At 41.6% G+C, this 15,691-nt stretch overlaps 1 protein-coding gene across 3 annotated transcripts in view; it reads left to right on the top strand.

The window, feature by feature from the left end:
• Positions 1–15,691, top strand: part of twf2 (twinfilin actin binding protein 2) — a 103,508-nt gene that overhangs the window by 34,006 nt on the left and 53,811 nt on the right. For all 3 annotated transcript variants that reach the window (XM_080181369.1, XM_080181352.1, XM_080181361.1), the window contains exon 3: positions 13,508–13,686. In XM_080181369.1, coding sequence (XP_080037495.1) covers positions 13,508–13,686 — 179 coding nt within the window. The remainder of the gene's footprint in view (positions 1–13,507; positions 13,687–15,691) is intronic.

Below are 15,691 nucleotides of genomic sequence, written 5' to 3'. Positions count from 1 at the left end.
GCAAAGCCAGAACAGAATTAGGCCCTGAATCTTAATAGCCTTGCATCAAAGCAGTCAATGACTAAAAATAACATAACTTTAAACAATTTTCCGAGCTATGGTGCGCAGTTAGCTTCAGTGCATTTAAGGAGATTGTGGCAACTAGATAAACATTTTAGATGCCTCTATAAATTGGTAATTTTAAGGTCCTGTAAACTGGTACTTAAACGACTTGCTGATCTGGTAAACGGAAGTATGTGGTTCACGGCAATACGTGTTTAGTAAAAGCAATCTTCTAGTACTTCAGGCAATTCCCATTTTTCTTAAAATGAACATTTGCAGGCTTTTAAGACGGTGCTTGAAACATGCCCCTGCCTATATCAATGGGGATGAAATGAAAATGGTTGAGTTTCAAATTTCTAGGTGTCCAATCGCCAACAACCTGTCCTGTTCTCTCCACATCAATGCTATAGTTAAAGTCCACCAACATCTCTACTTTCTCAGGAGACTGAGGAAATTTGGCATGTCTGTTAGGATTCACCAACTTTTACAGATGCACCATAGAAAGCATTCCTTCTGGTTGTATGGCTCCTACTCTGACCAAGACCTCAAGAAACTACAAAGAGTTGTGAACGAAGCATAGTCTGTCACGCAAACCAGCCTCCTATCCGTTAATCCTGGGCACACTTCCTGCTGCCTCAGAAAAGCAGCTAGCATAATCAAGGATTCCATGCACCGTGGACATTCTTTCTTTCACCACCTTCCATCGGGTGAAAGATACAAGAATCTGAGCTCACATTCCAACCGACTCAAGAACAGCCTCTTCTCTGCTACCACCAGGGTTTTAAATGGGGCCTACCTTGTATTCAGTTAACCTTTCTCTACACCCCAGCTATGATTGTAACATTACATCCTGCACTTTCTCCTTTCCTTCGCCATGTACGGCATACAAGAAACAACAATTTTCACCCAATATGCCAATACATGTGACAAATCAAACCAAAAACCTGTTTTGACCTTTCTTGTAGACTCTGTTTATGCAATTTAATGTACAAGAGAATGTCCCATCATAGAATGCCTACAGCGCAGAAAGAAGGCATTCGGCCCATCGGATCTGCACCTGCTCCCCGACAGAACAACTAAGCATTGGGAAGATCAAAGCTTCAACGTTTGATGCAAACTCTGTTCCCTCACTGATGAAGGTTCTAGCAGCTGAGGTGAGGTGGGGAAAGTCAGTGATGTTGCAGAGGTGAAAGAAGAAGGCAGTTTTGTTGATGGAACTGATATGTGGCCAGAAGTTCATTTCTGGGTCAAATATGACACTTGAGGTTACAAATGGCCTGGTTCAATCTCAGGTACTTTCTGAGGTGGAGCAATGGAATCACTGGCTCAGGATTGGGATTTGTGACAGGGACAAAAGACTGGTCTTCCCAGTATTTCATTGGAGAAAATTTCTGCTCCGTAAAAATTATCTCATTAGTCATGTTTTTAGTTGCTCGTTCAAACTTCTTCTGTAGCTCAGTGCCAAGTTTGGTCTGACTATGCTTCTATATAGAAACTTATGTTGTCCTACCTTAAACTTTTTAAATGCAAGCTTTTATTCTTGCTATTTTCATTAATTGCTGCAGCAAAGAGGTGGCAGTGATAAATGGCTTTCTCCTATATTGACGAAATGATTTCCATTTTGCACATTCAGTAGGATGATTAATTTACAGAGAGATTATGGTCCATTGTGAAAATAAAATTCTTCAATTCCAATTTTCAGTTCTGCAAATATTGATTGTTCACATGATGTGGTATATTCAGCATTTATTAATTTAATGGTTTTCATTAATAAAGGTTACATTTTTAGTATTGGCTATCAGTCGGTATCAATCGCACATAATTGGAATGAATTAAATTTAAGCAAAGAAAACAGTATCTAGCATCTACGTGGACTTAGAGATGTAATGGGGAAATGGAAAATCATACTGTAAAATGATTAATTTATTTTGGCCAATTTTCTTAGTTTTGTTTATCAGGTTTTTTGCTCCTTCTGTTTGGACTTGCCTCATCAGTCACCACCATCTTCTTAACACCCATTACATCGGCATCATCTAAGCCTGTTTTATCTCTTGAGAAAATTCAAAATCTAGCCAAACTAGAATTCTGTGCAATGCAACCACGATTATACCTGTTTGAATTGTGTATTTCTGCAGTGGGCATTTTGATATCGAACAGCGTAATTAGGAACCCAAACTAATGAATAGTAGGTTTTGCTGTTTTCTCCCCTTGTACCAGTGTAGGGAATTATATTATGATACACTAAATGCAGCATTTTTTCAGAAAATATTCATCGTCATCAAAAGTATTTTCAAATTAACAAAATCATTTTGTTTGTATTATAGTTAAAAGAAGGAAAATCCTATGTTCTTCTGCTAAGTGTACAAGGTCCATTTAATCCCTATCCAGCCTCAAACAAGATATGCAGTAACCTGTAGCTACTGAGAGCTAAGAGACTGTAGCTAAGAGACTGATTAGTATTGAGAGGCTGTGTGAGATTTAAACTAACATTAAAAATTCAGTTCAATGAAAACCATCAGGAGAAGATCTTAATATTTTACTACAGGATCCCTTGGAGCTACTCTTGTATCTGAATTCTTGTCATGCTTGTGTTCACTTGGATTTATACCTTGACTAAGAGCTATCACTTTCCTTAAAAGCCAAGATTATAACATGATTTAAGAGACATAGGCAGACGTGCACTTGTATTTCAGACAGTTTAATTTGTCTTGTTTCCACATCCACAGCAAATAGAATTGTCAACATCATTTCACAAATGATGTGCTAAAAGTAATCACATCTCTTCCCTTATTAATTATTAGTGTTGTGTAGTTGCAGAGATGGAACTCCTTTTAAATCATTTAAATTATATTGGGACTGCTATGAATAAAAAATATTATACAGAGCGCAGTTAGTTTTTTATTGTACTGTTTCTTGCAAAAAGTGTTGTAAATCTGAATGTAGAAGGTTTTTACTCTGCTGAGCATTCAGTTAGTTTCCTAAATACTTGTCATTTAACATTATCTTCTGAGGTTCACACTTAGTGATGTATTATTGTCGCTCTCATTTGCCTCACTGTTATAGAATACCTCTTCAAGTATCTAATGTTGCTCTGCATTTATTCCTTGAACCTCGTGCATGATCTGAGGTAGGATACAAGAGAAAGTCATTGTTCCCATGCATTTATGAGGCTTTTCATCTCGGCTGCATATAATAGAAATGATTGAGTAATTCCCCTGTCAATTAGGCCCTGGGAGTACATATTTGTAGGTAATTATCCTCCAGTCACATCCCTAACTCATTGGCTAACGTGGCTGTGTCAATGGACACCCCGGTTATGGTTCAAAAATATCCAAGAGAAGGTCATCTCACCACTTCATTCATCCGGAAATGGTACAACCGTAAGAAAGCTTAAAATGGCTGGATAAAAATTTCTGCATTCAGCGAATTGTAACTTGGTTATGATGATATTATAATCTACATTGAACTTTTGGATCATCTGTAATCTGAAGACAAGAATTGATTTGCCATTCAGCAGTGGTGACTATATTGGCCAATATATCAAAATAGTGTAAGATTCCCTTAAATTCTAATTTATCTTCTTTGAGGAAGTTTAGAGAATGCATTCTGTTTGAAATAGTTTATTGTCTACTTTAAAGCATACTGTCACCAATTGTTGGAAGAAATGCTTGTTTTGTAGCATATTTTTGGGTACATGGAATCCAACTATTTCAGGTGTCTGCTTCCTGAGCTGTTTTAGAAATGTACTTTGTAAAGTTAATCCACAAGTGCCCTGGCTGGAATGACTCACACTGATGGAGGTGTCCAATCCACCATCACCACCAGCCCCACCACGCCACATTCAAGAGTCTGTTAAATTCTATATCAGTTGCAAACTTTGCTGTTCAAATCTTTTGAGTTCCTCTAGGATGTGTACATACTCCATTGCATCATCAGAGTGCGTTCATAGTAGAGTAAACATAAACTATGTAAATTGAAGCAGTCCATATCTAAATACAGCAAACATAGAACACTACAGCACAAACAGGCCCTTCGGCCCACGAGTTGCGCCGATCACATCAACACCTACCAACCTACAGACCTATCTATAACCCTCAATCTCATTAAACCCCATATACTCATCCAGAAGTCTTTTAAAAGACCCCAGCGAGTTCGCCTCCACCACCACTGACGGCAGCCGATTCCATTCACTCACCACCCTCTGAGTGAAAAACTTACCCCTAACATCACTTCTGAACTTCCCTCCTTGCACCTTAAATCTGTGTCCTCTCGTAGCAACCATTTCAACCCGGGGAAATAGCCTCTGAGAGTCCACCCTATCTATTCCTCTCAACATTTTGTAAACCTCTATCAGGTCGCCTCTCAACCTTCGTCTCTCCAGGGAAAAGAGTCCCAGCTCCCTCAACCTAACTTCATAAGGCATGCCTCCCAGTCCAGGCAACATCCTTGTAAATCTCCTCTGTACCCTCTCAATAGCTTCTACATCTTTCCTATAGTGAGGCGACCAGAACTGCGCACAATACTCCAAATGAGGCCTGACAAGGGTCTTATAAAGTTGCAGCATTACCTCCCGACTCCTAAACTCAAACCCTCGATTAATGAAGGCCAGTACGCCTTCTTGACCACCACCTCCACCTGCGAGGCCGATTTAAGAGTCCTGTGGACCCGGACCCCTAGATCCTTCTGCTCTTCAGCACTACTCAGACTTCTGCCCTTGATAGTGTACTCGTTCATCCCGTTGGTTCTGCCAAAATGGACGACTACACATTTATCCGCGTTGAAGTCCATCTGCCACTTCTCCGCCCAGTCCTGCATCCTATCTATGTCCTGCTGCAACATTTGCCATCCTTCCAGACCATCCACAACACCACCGACCTTAGTGTCATCAGCGAACTAACTTACCCATCCCTCCACTTCCTCATCCAGGTCATTTATGAAAATGACAAACAACAAGGGTCCCAGAACAGATCCTTGAGGCACACCGCTGGTGACTGACCTCCATTCAGAAAAAGCCCCATCCACAACCACTCTCTGCCTTCTGCAGGCAAGCCAGTTCTGGATCCACAAGGCCAAAGGCCCTTGGATCCCATGCCCTCTCACCTTCTCAAGAAGTCTTGCATGGGGGACCTTATCAAACGCCTTGCTGAAGTCCATGTACACTATGTCCACGGCACTTCCTTCGTCAATGTGTTCAGTCACATTATCGAAGAACTCAACTAGGCTTGTAAGGCACAACCTGCCCTTGACAAATCCATGCTGACTATTCCTGATCATGTCAAACCTCTCCAAATGTTCGTAAATCTTGTCCCTCAGAAGCCTCTCCATCAGCTTACCAACTACTGAGGTCAGACTCACCGGTCGGTAATTTCCCGGGCTGTCCCTGTTCCCTTTCTTGAAAATAGGAACTACATCCACAATCCTCCAATCCTCCGGAACCTCTCCCGTCTCCATTGACGACGCAAAGATCATCGCCAGGAGCTCTGCAATCTCTTCCCTCGCCTCCCACAGTATCCTGGGGTACATCCCATCTGGTCCAGGCGACTTATCTACCTTGATAGAATTCAAAAGTTCCAACACATCCTCTTCCTTAATATTCACGTACTCAATCTTTTCCATCTGCTGCAAATCCATAACAAAATCTCCCAGATCAGCTTCCACTGTGAATACTGAGGCGAAGTACTCGTTAAGCACCTCTGCCATTTCTTCTGGTTCCACACAAACCTTTCCCCCCTCATCTTTTATAGGTCCTATCCCTTCTCTTCTTATCCTTTTACCTTTCACATATTTATAGAAGGCCTTGGGATTCTCCTTAATCTTACCCGCCAAGGTCTTCTCATGACCCCTTCTGGCTCTCCTAATTTCCCTTTTAAGTTCCTTCCTACAGTCCTTATACTCCTCAAGATCTTTAACCTCTCCTAATTCCCTGAACCTCTTATACACCTTCCCTTTCCTCCTGACTAGGTTCAACACAGCCTTTGTGCACCACGGTTCCCGCGACCTACCAAAACCCCCTTGTCTCATCGGAATGTTGTCATTCAGAGCTCCAGACACACATTCCTTGAATATCTGCCACCTTCCTTTGGTACTTTTCCCTAAGAACGCCTCCTTCCAGTTTATTTGTCCAAGTATCTTCCTGACTTCTTCGTATCTCCCCTTACCCCAGACAAACACCTTCCTAGCCTGCCTGATCCTATCTCGTTCCAATGCAATCCTGGACACTATCCAGGATTGGCCTGACACGTGGTAAGTGCAAGGCAATGACCATCTCCAACAAGAGAATCTAACCATCACCCTTTGATATCCAATGGCATTAGCATCGCTGAATCCCCCACTGTCAACATCTTCCGTAGGTAATTTTCTCAGGGGCAAGATTGGGGCAGAAGGGCTACCCGCTTGTAAGAAATAGCTAGCCAATTAAACTAGTCTTAAATTTAGTTTAATTGGCTAGCCGTTATCAGCAGCCAACTGGAATATTCCAGTTAACTTGCACATCCCATATAGGAAATGGCAATCTGCATGGAGACAGCATCCCAAATGGCAGCACTCCAGGCAGGTTTTGAGGCTCTCAGTGGTGACTAGGCAGCTGTGGCCATGTTCTAATTTAATTTTTTTTAAATCATAGAATCCCTACAGTGCAGAAGAGGCTATTCAGCCTGCACCAACTCTCTGACTGAGCAACTTACCCAGGCCCCACCCAAACTCTTTAACCCCACACATTTAGCATGACTAATCCATCTAACCTATATATCTTGGAACACTAAGGGACACTAACCCACACTTCTTTGGACTGTGGGAGCTAACTGGTGCATCTGGAGGAAACCCAAGCAGACATGGGCAGAATGTGCAAACTCCACACATAGAACATAGAACATTACAGCACGGTACAGGCCCTTCGGCCCTCGATGTTGCGCCAACCAGTGGAACCAATCTAATGACCCTCTAACCTAAACTATTCCAATGTTATCCATATGCCTATCCACTACCTATACACAGACAGTGACCGAAGCCAGGAATTGAACCTTGGTCCCTGGAGCTGTGGCAGCAAGGCTAACCACTGTCACTGTGCCACCCTTAAATTTGCCAAGAGGGCCACCTAAAGATGGAGGTCTTTACTCTCTCAATTACCTGCAGTCAAGGCCACCCTCCGCCCCTTACAGCTTCAAGAGCTAGCTGGCACCTTTAATTGGATGGTGAGCATGGCCTCAGGCCATTACTTGGCAAGTCAAGAAAAATCACTGACAGGTGACTGTTTCCAATACAGTGTAGGATCAGGACTCCCATTTGATCCTGCCATTGCGTCTAGACCCAGACCCAAAATCCTGCCCCATGTAGAAAGTAACTCATTCCTGGCTAACTACTTAAGGTGATAGATTCCAAGAACTGACTATGTGGTTGTATTCGAATTCAGTTGACTGGTTTGTGGCTGTGGATTCCATAGCTTATGGAATTATTCATTTGTTGATTTGGTGTCTGGATGGTTGCAAAAGTTTATTATTCTCCCACTTCAGCAATACAGATTAAATTAATTATAGCACCAGGTAACTTGGATCCAGTGATACTGCTTGCAATTGAGGTTAAAATCCATGTCAGAGATTGTCCTTAACTATGGTTCTTTACCACTCTGTAAACAGGAAATCATTTTCAACCACACGGAAAGCCAGAGCTGAGATTGCATCACTGTCTTTAAATCAAAACAGACTATCTTTTATACTAATATGCATGGTTTTATTTAGCCTTGAGTCACTTCTGGAAAACTTACTCAAATGCAATGATAGAACCATAGAAGTTTACAGCACAGAAGGAAACCATTTGAGCCATCATATCTCCCAGCTGTTAAAGCAATCCAAAATTAATACAACTGCCTACTCTCTTCCCATTGCTCTGTATTTAACCAGTTTTCCCTTAGAATATGTGATGGATGGATTTGATCCAAAGCTCTAAATCATTGCATTCAAACAATCGAAACTAACAAATTGATTCCAGAAATGAAATCCAGTCATTTGGAGGACAGCTTGTTCTGACCTCTCTGTCGTCAAGTCAAATCCTCCCAAGTGTCACATATCCAGTTAGTCCAGCCGCTTCGGAGTCCAAGGCTGGTCAATGATCAGACTGTTGCTTATCAGGGATTTTCACAGCAACTTCATTGCAGTGTTAATGTAAACCTACTTGTGACGCTAATAAATAAAATAAGTAGAGTAAGATTATAATGTACAAATTCTTTTTATTTTCATTCTTCAATGGTTTGTCATCAGTATAGAAATTATTTGCAGTTTACATTTTACTGGAGACATTACATAGGTGTCATAGAATCACTACAGTGCAGAAGGAGGCCATTCAGCCCATAGAACCTGCACTGACAATAATCCCACCCAGACCCTATCCCTGTAATCCCCATATTTACCCTGCTAACGGTGCCCCCCCCCCCCCCCCCCCCCCCCCGGACACTATGGGGCAATTTAGCATGCCAATCAACTGAACCCGCATGTCTTTGGACCAAGGGAGGAAACCAGAGTACCTGGAGGAAACCCACACAGACAAGGGGAGAATGTGCAAACTCTGCACAGACAGTGACCCACAGCTGATATTGAACCTGGGTCCCTGGCACTGTAAGGGAGCAGTGCTAACCACTGTACCACCATGCTGCCATGCATCATTCTTCCTGAAACAGTTATACAATATAAACTTTAAATTCCAGAGCTCAGATCACAACTCTAGGTCCGAGAATAAACCAAAAATTGGATTAAGATTATGTAAATCTTGTTTATTGGAATTTTGAGAGTGTAGCCAGAGATATTTTTAATGTTGTCAATAAATGTGAGATGGCACAATATTGTTGTGCAGTTCATTTCCGTCATCTCAGATCTGATTTTTAAATTGGAGCTCACACTGAAAGGGTGAAGTCTTTTTGTTTCTGTTGTTGATTGAGCAAACCTGTTAATGAGTAAATCGACAGAAGATCAGTGGGTGGTGTTCTAAAGAGAATTTAATGTGGTACAGAACTTGTTATTATCCCTAAAGGGCAATCATTCTACTTGTATCAGTGGTGGGCAAGGTTTTGGATTCTTCAGTTGGGCAAATGGAATCAACAGCACTTGGAAGTGTTTGAGTTATCTAAGGAGAGCCAGCATCGATTTGTAAATTACAGATCGTGCTTGGCTAATTGAACTCTTTGGAGGGAATGAATGGATTTTGGTTGTATGAATTTTAAGAAAGTGTTTGACATGGTCCCACATAAAAGGCTGGTTAATAAAATTGAGGTTTATGGAATAGAAGGGCCAGTGTTCCACTGGGTAAAAAAATTGGCTTATGGACAGAAAGCAGCAAGTCATGATAGATGACTGATTTCAGACTTGAGGTTGGTAGTCAGTGATGTTCTCCAGGACTTCTGGTTTCTTGTGCTAGATATAAATTACTCTGATCTTGGAATACAGAATAAAATGTCAAAACTTGACAATGATGCCAAACTTGAAGGAGTGGCAAACATTGAGGATATTCTGAATTGCCTGCAACTGATCATAGATAGGCTAACAGAATGGGCAGACAAGTGGTAGATGGAATTTAATAGAGAAGTGTAAGGTGATAACTTCTGGCAGACAGGATGGGGAGAATCAATATGGACACAATTAGTGTGCAGGAACAGAGTTACCTGGTGTGCATGTGTATCGGTCTTTGAAGTTGGCAGGACATATTCAGAGGATAGTTAGCAAAGCATATGGGACCTTGGGTTTCATAATTAGAGGCATTGACTACAAAAGCAGGGAAATATATGTTCAACAGGAAAATGCTGAATCTATATAAAGCTCTGGTTATGTCCCAACTGAAGTATTGCATCCAATTCTGGTCACTGCACTTGAGGAAAGGCCCTCGAGAGGGGATTCACCAGAATGGATCGGGGGGGTGGGATTTATTAAAAGATTGAGTTGGAAAGGCTGAGGTTATTCTGCTTGGAACAAAGATGATTGAGGCAAGGTTTAATAAAAGTGTGCAAGATTATGACAGGCTTAGAGAAAGAAGCCAGAAAAACTCTTCCTATTATTTGATGGGAGAAGGAAGTTGGATCACGGACTTAAGACTTTCTGCAAGAGATGCAGGGAAATGCAGGAAGAACTTTTTAAGCAGCGAGTGTTAATGACCTGGAACTCAATGCCCATGAGGATTTGGAAGTGGAAACAATCAATGATTTCAAAAGGACAGTGTATGGACACTTGGAAGAAGTAAGCTTGCAGTGATGCAGGAACCAAGCAGGGGTTCGGGTTGACTGGACTGGAAACAGGCATGGATTCAGTGTATCAAATGGCCACATTCTGTGACTGTGACCGATGCAACCAGTGATGAAATTCATGAGCTTCTGGAAAGGAGAAAAGAATGGAAATGAAATCGCATGTTCATAACTGTAGTTCTTGAATTTGTTTCATTTTCCTGTCAGTAGAGAAAATAAATATTATTAGAACTGTATAACTGAGATAAGGTAAGGAGAATTTATCTCCTGTGGCATTGCACTGATATACGGGCAGCTAAATAAAATCTGGTGATTAAGGAGGCTAAATATGGGGAGTTGTACTGCCCGCAATAGTTGGACATGGGTTTTCAGCCAAATTTGTGATCTCATGAGTCACCTTGTTGGGGGACATGCAAAGTGGCATGTTGGCTTTGAATCAAGATGGTTTAGAATATTCAGGCTTGCAGGTGCCACTTGGCAGATGAATAGAGATTTATACTCAATTACTCAGATGTCCTGATGTGGAATGCTGTTGAATGGAGGCTTGGAACTTTTCCACAGTGGAAAGGACAAAACAGGGAAACAGATAAGCCTAGTCGGCTCCAGCCCACCATCTGACGCCCAGTTATACAGCAGTATTGGCAAAGTTACGGAATACCCTTAAGCTAGGGAAATGGTAAGGCACAGAAAGAGGTCAGTGAAGAAAATGTTGTTTAAAAGTTAAAATTCTGGTTGCAAATGCTCAGACATGTAACATTGATGCCCCTTGAGTGCCAGACAATGACAATCTCCAACAAGAGGGAATCTAACCATTTTCCTTGACAGTTCAACAGCATTACTATCACAGAATACCCCACGTCAAACATCAAAATCCGGAATGTTAATATTGACCATAAATTTAACTGGACCAGCTGTGGTTGCAAAAGCAGTTCAGAGGCTGGGAATCTTACAGCGAGGAATTCACACACACCCCACCCCCGCACACACCACCACCACCACCCCCCCCCCCCCCCCCCCCCCGCTCCAGTTCCCAGAGCCTGTGCACTATATACAAGGCACAAATCAAGTGTGTACCTGGATAAGTACAGTTCCAACAACATTCAAAAAGCCCAACACCATTCAGGGTAAAACAATCTACTTGGCCAACTCTCCATCGACCACCTTTAACATTTATTTCCTCCAACATCCAAAGTAGCAGCTGTGTGAGCCCTGTACAGGATGCATTGCAGCAACTTGCCAAGCCCCCTTCAACAGCATCTTTCAAACCTGTAAGTTGTACCACCTTGAAGGAGAAAAGCTGTAGTCACATGTACATGTCATGTGAATGAATGAGTTTGCTAAAATTGCCACAGTGTTTGTGAAACAAAAAAAAACCCTTGAGTACAAAACAAAAACAAGATGACACTGGTTTCCTTATTTTATTTGGAAATAGAGTTTACAAATTTGTGTTGTAGCTTTAATTTACAGTGTTAACAGGCCACTATATCATTGCACAAATGGAAAGATGGCTTTACACCTTTGCTGATCTATTTCAAATCTGGAGATGGAACTTAGCCGCACAATGCGGATATATCTGCTTTTTAATCAGTTCCGATTTAGCCAATGGACATTCCAAAAGAGTGGATGTATGTGGCAGTGGTATTCAACTTGCTGTAAACTGCATATTTTATAACTTACTGCAGTATTTCAATAGTATAGTCTCAAGATCTCTGCTGTAACTGCAAGACTGGGTGGAGAAGTGGCAGATGGACTTCAACGCGGATAAATGTGTAGTGGTCCATTTTGGCAGGACCAATGGGATGCAAGAGTACGATATCAAGGGTAGGAGTCTTAGCTGGGTTGAAGAGCAGAAGGATCTTGGGGTCCGGGTCCATAGGACTCTTAAATCGGCCTCACAGGTGGAGGATGTGGTCAAGAAGGCGTATGGTGTACTGGCCTACATTAATCGAGGGATTGAGTTTAGGAGTCGGGAGGTAATGCTGCAACTTTATAGGACCCTTGTCAGACCCCACTTGGAGTACTGTGCGCAGTTCTGGTCGCCTCACTACAGAAAGGATGTGGAAGCTATTGAGAGGGTGCAGAGGAGATTTACAAGAATGTTGCCTGGATTGGGAGGCATGCCTTATGAAGATAGGTTGAGGGAGCTAGGTCTCTTCTCCCTGGAGAGACGAAGGTTGAGAGGCGACCTGATAGAGGTTTATAAAATGTTGAGAGGAATAGATAGGGTGGATTCTCGGAGGCTATTTCCCAGGGCTGAAATGGTCGCTACGAGAGGACACAGGTTTAAGGGCTGGGAAGCAAGTACAGAGGAGATGTTAGGGGTAAGTTTTTCACTCTGAGGGTGGTGAGTGAGTGGAATTGGCTGCCGTCGGTGGTGGTAGAGGCGAACTTGCTGGGGTCTTTTAAAAGACTTCTGGATGAGTATATGGGATCTAATGGTATTGGAAGTTACAGATAGTTCTATGGCTTGGTAGGTATAGATGTGATCGATGCAACTTGTGGGCCGAAGGGCCTGTTTGTGCTGTAGTGTTCTATGTTCTAACATTATTCATTTTGTAAAAATTAATGGCATGATAAATCTTGACATTTGGTCACTTGCTTCTAACAACAAGGATCTACTTGTATTTACTTCACTGACTTGCAGATATCTGTCAATTAAAAAAGTCAGTTCCATTTGTGGAGCTAATGGAACTAAAACCCCGATTGTGGGTTTTGTTTTGCTGTTTTTGTAACCAGGATAAGGATGGTAGAGTATCGAGCAATTTCCATTTTGGTGTCAGCATCAAATATTCTCAAGTCTGGTTTGTGACAATTCTGCTTAAAGCATTTATCCATTGCTGATTTATGTCATTCTGCATCAAGAGTAGATGGACTCACAACTGTGCAGCATCTGCTAGACCTGTCACGAGCTACTCTGGGGTGCAAACAAGTGGCTCCAGATTTACTCAAGCTGTGGTACTGTTTGTTTAAAACAAGTGCCTCCTTTCAAGTCACTACCTGACTCTGTGGCTATGATGTGGTATGATGTATTCTTTTACACTGGTCACACTGTTAAACAAAGAAAATTACAATACTTTATTTGAATGTGTATTGTGTTACTCAGCTACATCTTCTACATCTTTTAAAAAATATAAAATAGGAATTTTCAGCTTATAGTTTTGGTTACCTTGCTATTAATACTTGAACCATCTGAACACAAGAGAATTTTAAAATGTGAAATTGACTATGTTTGTACTTCTCTTCTAGAGCAATTAGTGTTGGGGATGTACAAGGAGCCATCACAGGCATGGGACAGAGATTACGACGATTTAATCCTTCCCCTTCTGGAGGACATGCAGCCGTGCTACATCCTTTATCGTCTTGACAGCCAGAATGCACAGGGCTATGAATGGCTCTTTATTTCCTGGTCACCTGATCATTCCCCCGTAAGTTGTGCATGATCTTTATTCAACAGACCTAACATTAGGAATATTAAGAGGTTAGTCAAATATTGAAAGGGGGGAAGATAGATTAAACTGGAAAACAAGACCTGGATGACATTCAGACTTGGACTAATGTGTAGTGCAAATGTTAGTTATCACTTAAGTGGTAGGCAATGATTATCAACAATAGGAGAGAATGTAACTATTTCCCCTTGACATTCAATGGCACTACCATTGCTGAATCCACCACCACCAACATTCTGGGAGTTATAATTGACTGGTCTTGTAAATACTCTGCCTACAAGAGCAAGTTAAATGCTAGGAATTCTGTGGCAAATTCCTGACTCCTAAAGATACAAGTCAGAAGTGTGATAGAGTACTCTCCATTTGTCTAGATGAATGCAGCTCCAACAACATTCAAGAAGCTCAACACCATCCAGGTTGCAATTTGATTGACACACCATCTACCATCTTCAACATCCACCTGCTCTCCCGCCAATAGTGGCAGCAATGTGTACCATCTAAAGATGTAGTGCAGCAACTCAACAAAACTCCTTCAAAAACACCTGCCAAACCCGCAACCTCTATCATCAGAAGGAAAAGGGCAGCCACCATCTCCAAATTTCCTTCCGAACCCCACATTATGCGGTCTTGAAACCATATCCTTGATCGTTCTCTGTCATTGGGTCAAAATTCTGAAACTCACTTCCGAGCAGCACCTTGGGTGCACCTCTGCTATCTAGACTGCAGCGGTTCAAAAAGATATCTCACCACCAACTTCTCAAGGACCATTAGGTATGGGAAGTAAATGCTAATCTAGCCAGTGATGCCCACATCCCACGAAAAAATTTTAAAAATCACCTACGACCAGTGACCCTTTATTTGCTTCAATTTTTAAAATATCAAATCTGCATTGAAATAGTTAACACTGTAACCAATTTAGCACCTTTCCTGTGTGAATTAATGTACAGACTCTGCTTCAACGTTTGTGAGCCAGATCATTTGCAGTTTTAGATACATGAGCCTATCTGAAAATGTTTTACAGAAAACTGTCCCTTTGATTTTTCTGCTTTCTGAAGTTAGTCATGAAAATGAAACAATGTATAGCAAGCAGGGTGGTATTCTATGTCTTCTCATTAATTTTTCATTACCTCAACATGGGAAATTTAAACCAGTTTTTATTCAGCTAAGCTGTCTCTTGGGGAGTATTTTTGATCTATGGAAGTATTTGATCTTCATTGTCAGTGAATAATGGTAAATAGTATATGATACTGCACACCTCAATTATTAATGTTCATTTTTTAATTATAAGATGCCCCCCACACTGAACCCTTTAAGGCAAAAAAAAATGTGCTGCATATAAGTTATGCCAGCAGTCTCCAGGTTTACCAGAGTAGGAAAAAATTGTTCTGCTGCATGTTAACTGTCCTTTAACAGAGAATCCTGAAGGAACACGAGTGGAACTGGGCCAAGTTGGTGGCTGTGCTTCCTGAATGAGTGCAATTCTGTCTTCACTATAACTCTCCCATATAGGGCAAACAATTTTCAATTCCAAAACAATGCTGTGAATTAACCATGAATGCTATCACTGTCTGAGAGTCCAGAATGCACAGAGCAACAGGAGCAATCATACTCAGCTAGAATGTACCACAGTGACTGGGTTTATAGTACAACCTTCACAGAGTCATCTAAATTGCTAATCCCGTGCACTGCCACAATTGGCAGGCTTGCTGTCCCTGGCATCCACAGCAATGCCTCATACAGGAAGCAAACCCCCAATTTCAGCTCCCAACAATGATTTATATGTGCAATGTACTGTAAAATCAATTAAATATGAATGTAAATGAATCGAGCCATAGTTCATTTTATTCCCCTCATTACAAATTCCAGATTTTGTTTCCTTTTTCACGTATTGCTGGCTGATTGCCTTCATTTTCAGAAAAGGCTGTGCATTCATTTTAGTTACTGGTCTTCCGTTCCACAGTCACTTGCTTTCTGCAAGTAATAG

Source organism: Carcharhinus amblyrhynchos, chromosome 3 (genome assembly GCF_965287045.1).
Source record: "Carcharhinus amblyrhynchos chromosome 3, sCarAmb.v2.hapA, whole genome shotgun sequence".
Classification (NCBI taxonomy): Eukaryota; Metazoa; Chordata; class Chondrichthyes; order Carcharhiniformes; family Carcharhinidae; genus Carcharhinus; species Carcharhinus amblyrhynchos.
The sequence above is the reverse complement of the archived record's forward strand: the minus strand, read 5'-3'. Positions and strand labels throughout refer to the sequence as shown.